This window comes from Plectropomus leopardus, unplaced genomic scaffold, assembly GCF_008729295.1.
Source record: "Plectropomus leopardus isolate mb unplaced genomic scaffold, YSFRI_Pleo_2.0 unplaced_scaffold2040, whole genome shotgun sequence".
Classification (NCBI taxonomy): domain Eukaryota; kingdom Metazoa; phylum Chordata; class Actinopteri; order Perciformes; family Serranidae; genus Plectropomus; species Plectropomus leopardus.
In genome coordinates, this window is record NW_024622051.1 from 122 (window position 1) to 5,054 (window position 4,933).

General features: G+C 39.9%; 1 protein-coding gene across 1 annotated transcript; it reads right to left on the reverse strand.

Moving 5' to 3' along the window:
* Positions 1–1,869: 1,869 nt before the first annotated feature.
* LOC121965530 lies at positions 1,870–4,194 on the reverse strand. Its single transcript, XM_042515670.1, has 2 exons — positions 4,025–4,194; positions 1,870–2,776 (listed from the first exon to the last, which is right to left on the reverse strand). The coding sequence occupies exons 1-2, from the start codon at positions 4,136–4,138 to the stop codon at positions 2,201–2,203; spliced, it is 690 nt and encodes a 229-aa protein (XP_042371604.1). The 5' UTR covers positions 4,139–4,194; the 3' UTR covers positions 1,870–2,200.
* Between the last annotated feature and the right edge of the window lie 739 nt (positions 4,195–4,933).

Here is a 4,933-nt window from a genome sequence, read left to right on the forward strand (position 1 = left end):
TCGCTGTAATGTACAAAAAGTCAACTATACATTAACTGTAGATTTATCCATAAATGTTATTTTGCTCACAATAAAAAATACAGTCCATAAAAACATCCTCTCAGCTGATTAGTATTCAGTGGACAAACTTTGTCCTCAAATATATTTTTCACTATAAAATCCAGTTTAGTAAAGCTCGCACAGAAAGAGACTGAAATCATCAGCGACTCCATCGACTCGTGACTCGCTCACAGACACAAAACACTCGGCAGAGTTTTCTGCTCACTTTTTGTCGTCAGCTGACTTCCTGAAAAGTGGGAGCGGGTGATAAAATCTGCTTTCATATTTATTTTTATGTATAATCAAACAGATAAACTGTAAACTGGAAATATCCTGAAAATTCACTTTACAAACACACAAAATAACTAGATGAGACTTTCTGTTCTTGATTCATAAGATTCAAAAAGCCAATTAATCAAATTACTTCACCAAAATAATTTTTAAAAAATCTGTAAATCCAACATCATGATAATGTGATGTTGCCACTTTCTAATAAGGCATCATTTAAAAATAATAATAATAAAATAACAGGTTTATTAATGGTTAATAAATCATTTATTTGCGCTTTAGAGACGCACAGCTCCACTGAAACATCCGACTTTCTGGACTCATTTCTATTTTATTACAAGTTATTAGCTTTTATAACTGCAGACTAAAATGATTAAGGATTCTTTATTAGTAACTTTCAAACAGCTTCTGTTTTAAAACTGTATGACTCTATAAAGCATTAATAAATGATTTATTAACAACTGATGAAGCCAGTAGTTACAATTAGAGCTGCAAAGCTTTCGATAAATCAAGAAAATTAATTCCTAAAACATTTTTTAGTAATTTCTAAAGCAAAAACAGATGTGAGACTTGACTTCATTATTTGTCTTAAATTACAGTAAATATAATATATTTGTGTTTTAAACCAAAAAATTAGGTGTCACATTTATAGAAAATGTAATAGAATTTTTTTCTGCTGTTTTATAGAAAAAACAATTCAATTAATTGAGGAAATAATTGAAGTTAATCAATAATGAAAAATGAGTTGCAGCTCTAATGACACGTATGAACCTTTAATAAGATGCCTTATTAGAAATGAATCTTCTTTATAGATTTGTAACATTTCTCACAGGTTTAACTTTGATCTTATTTTTAGTAGTTTTGGCCGTAATGAAAAAAATTGACTGAATAAAATAACTGCAGAGATTTGGGAACATGATGACATCACTACAAGTCGAATCAGCAGTTTTGATCCGAAAAGTTCGCTGTAGTGACGCTGCTGCATTTTCAGTATTTAATTTAGCGAGTACAAAGTTATAATTATGACCAAAACTACAAAAATAGGACCTGAACTGTCACTCAGGGTTCCTGCAGATCCTTCAAAAGTCTCATGAATTTATTTATCTAAAAATAAGGCCTTCATTGGTATTAAAATGTCTTAAATCAAAATATCAAAAGTCTTAAAACTTCGAAGACGTGGTGAGTAGGATTTTATGATTTTTTAAAATTTTAATTAATTTTTTTTTTATTATTAATTCACCAAATCCCCTTTCTTAAAGATGGGAATTAAAGTGGTGGAGTCCCACATACAAAAGCAAAAATAAAACCCGACAATAAATAATAAGTTTGTCCCAATTTTAATCAGATCAAACTTTTCACTGGACTAAAATGTAATGTTTAATGTTGCAATAACACATTTTTATTTTATTTATTTATTCATTTTTCAGTTTGGGTTATTGTTAATTGGTCTTAAATTTCAGTGGCATTAAAAAAATAATAATTATATAATAAAATTCTAAAAACTTAATAAAATATTGATAAAAAAAAAATTAAAAAGGCCTTTACAATAATAAAATGTAATCTTCTGAAGCTGCAGGAACCCTGGTGTCTTCTCGGTTTGAGCGTTTTATAAAAATCTCGTCTCTTCGTGTTCGACGCTCGTGGCGAGTTTCGATCATCGTGTAAAGTTCTGGCCGCGATTTCGGCCTCCTCAGATTCTCACAGTAGAAATAAATATTTTTTGGGATCCTCGTGTTTGTTGACGTTTGGCAGTTTTCCAGAGACGTCGGAGGACTCGTCCTCGCCCGCTGACGGCCGCCGTCTCCAAACACCGACCACGAAACAAACAGCTCAGTTTGTCCTCCAGCTGGAGTTTGACCTCTGACCTCTGCCGTCAGCCCTCCTGCTCCTCGCCTCTCTTCTCTTTCTCCGAGCCGTCGTTTTCACCGTCCCGCTCCTCGCCGGGCTCCGCGCTCTCCTGCCCGCCGTCGGACTCCCTCTGCGGGGCCGCCGGGTCTCTGACGACCCCCTCCATATCCAGCTCCTCCTCCGTCTCCTCCTCCACGCGGCCCACGGTGTCCGGGATGATCTCCACCTCGATGTCCGACGAGTCCTCGCTCTCCTTGAACCACACCGTCTTCTGGCCCTCCTTCCTCCTCTGCTTGGCGAGGATCGACCTCTTGCTGTACTCGTCCCCGTCCCCGCGGCCCCTCCTGGACGGCCTCACTGACGGGCTCCCCTTGGCGACGTGGTTGGTGTAGACGCCGCAGGAGGAGCAGTGGCGGCTCCGCCTCTCCAGAGGGATGACCCGGCCCCGGCCCTGGGGGAAGGTGCTCCGTCTGGGGACGGCGTTGTTCCAGCGGCGGCCGCGGCTCGAGTCGGTCTCGTTCTGGAAGCCGTCGTTGGTGTACTGCAGCGAGTCTCGGTGTCCGGAGCGCGGCTGCTCGGACTTCAGGCAGGGGCCCAGGCACTGCGGGCAGAGAGGCCCCTCGTTAACACACCGTGAAGCTCGCACGATGTCGAAGTCTGAGCCGCGGATTCTCTGTGTGCAAGCTGAACTCGTGAACCCGCTCGCTCGGTGGATCTCAGCCGGTAAAGATCCATCAATCAGGAGGAACTCTGAACGTACAGCATCGAACCGCCTGACGCTTCAGACGCGACCGCACCGACGTGTCTTCTACGTTCAGACTGCAGATCGGATCTGTTTCTTATATTGGACCCTAAGGACGGTTATTATCAAGCTGAGCTGACCGATCTGAACGGGTTGCCGTGGTAACGATGGAGGCGTCGGTACGTGCGCCGGTGATTACCAACACGGAAGTACGAGCAGCTGAAAAATGGAGGTACAACATTTCGCCATCCAAATACTCGTCGAGATGTTTGGAGCTGCGTTCATGGCGAGCTCCACCGCGCAGCGAGAGGTTTGGCGACATCCGTAAAGCAGTGACCGCCGGGAGCATGAGCGAGTGACGTCATCCGATTTGAACGACCAGAGCATCCGGACCGAAGACGCTTCGGTAGAAATGCAATTTAAACCATTTCAAACCATCCACCACGTGAGGTTCGGATCAGATTAGCAAAAATCAGATTTCACGGTTATTTTCTGTTCAGACTTCGTAAACTCGATCTGGATTCGACAAGAATCAGATTTGGGCCGACGGTCTGAACGAAGCCTTTGTGACGCAGCAGGCGGGTTTCCTTTAACCCTCAAACTGCACAAACTGAAACTGCGAATGCAAAATACGCAGAATGGAAACACGTCAGTTTCTAAAAAACTCCCGTTTATTAGAAAATCGTTTTTACGCTCACGAGGCGGAATTTCAGGCGATTGGAAAAAGTCATATTTCGCAAAATTGCAGTGGAAACACTTTTTTGGCTTTTATCGCTCACGATGTGTAACGGCAGGTTCGAGACAAAGAAATTACGGCGATATTTTTGTGAAATTGCCTTTTTTCATATTTTTAATGAAATCAAGCTAAAATGTTTCAAAGGGTTAAGTGTCAGTAAATTTTATTTTTTAAGCTCATATTCCACAGAAAGTCTTGAAATCAGCCTCAAAGTGATAATTTCCAGACAACTTTCTGCTCGACGGTGAGATTAACGGCAGTAACATGAAGAAGTAACAAAATAAAAAACTTCATTTTCATTTCATACAAAAGACGGTAAGAAACTAAAACTTCATTTAAAAATGATCAAACCTAAAAACAGTCTGACTGACCTCACAGATTTTGTCCACGCCAGCGTTTCCCTTCCACAGGCGGGAAATCAGGAAGCCGATGACGATGAGGCAGAGCACCAGCAGCGCCGCCATCACCAGACCGAGCAGCGCCATGTCGCCCGGACGGTAGCCGACGTTTGAGGGAGACGGGATCGCCACGGCTACAGAGGACAGGTGAGAGACTGACGGTCACACCTGCTCGATCTGACATGACATCATCGCTCATGTTTACTCAGATACATAAATAAAAACACGCATCATGACTTTAAAAGCAGGCAGAACTTACAATATTATATCGATGTACGCACACGAGTATTGATTTTAAAATTTTTTTAATTTTATTTTTTTAGACATTGAAATTCTTCACACGTTTTTCCGTCCCAGAGGAACATTTGTCTGCAATAAAAATGAGAAAAACATTGAGAAAAAATTCCCCAAAAAGTTTTTGGACTAAAAAAGGTTATTAACCACAAGACATCGATACATATGTTATTGAAATACTGAGCATACTGAAAAATAATACTGTATTTAAGTATTTTTTATCATTTTGATTCCCACCCACTTATTTAAAGTTATTTATTTAACCCATTATTTTTTCATTGTAGTTAATTAGTCGTCTGTGGTGGAAAAAAATATTCCAATAATTTACACAAGTAAAAATTTTATTACCACTGAATAAAAATACTTCATTATCAGTAAAAGCAACAATATGTACTTCAAGTAAAAGTACTTAAAATGCAGAATGGCTTCATTCAGTGTTACACTATTATATAACTAAAACATTATTGTCCATGTATTAATACTTTACTTAATACGAACTGGCTCAAAATATTGGAAAAATGGCAACAAGTAATTAAACAAAAAATGTCCCAAAAAAAAAACCGAGAATATAAGAATAAATATATAGTT

Excerpts from the sequence above, each read along its gene's own strand:
- LOC121965530 (XM_042515670.1), bottom strand. The coding sequence starts at position 4,138 with ATGGCGCTGCTCGGTCTGGTGATGGCGGCGCTGCTGGTGCTCTGCCTC. Across the intron at positions 2,777-4,024 it reads GCGTGGACAAAATCTGTGAG|TGCCTGGGCCCCTGCCTGAA; the intron begins GTCAGTCAGACT and ends CTCTGCCCGCAG.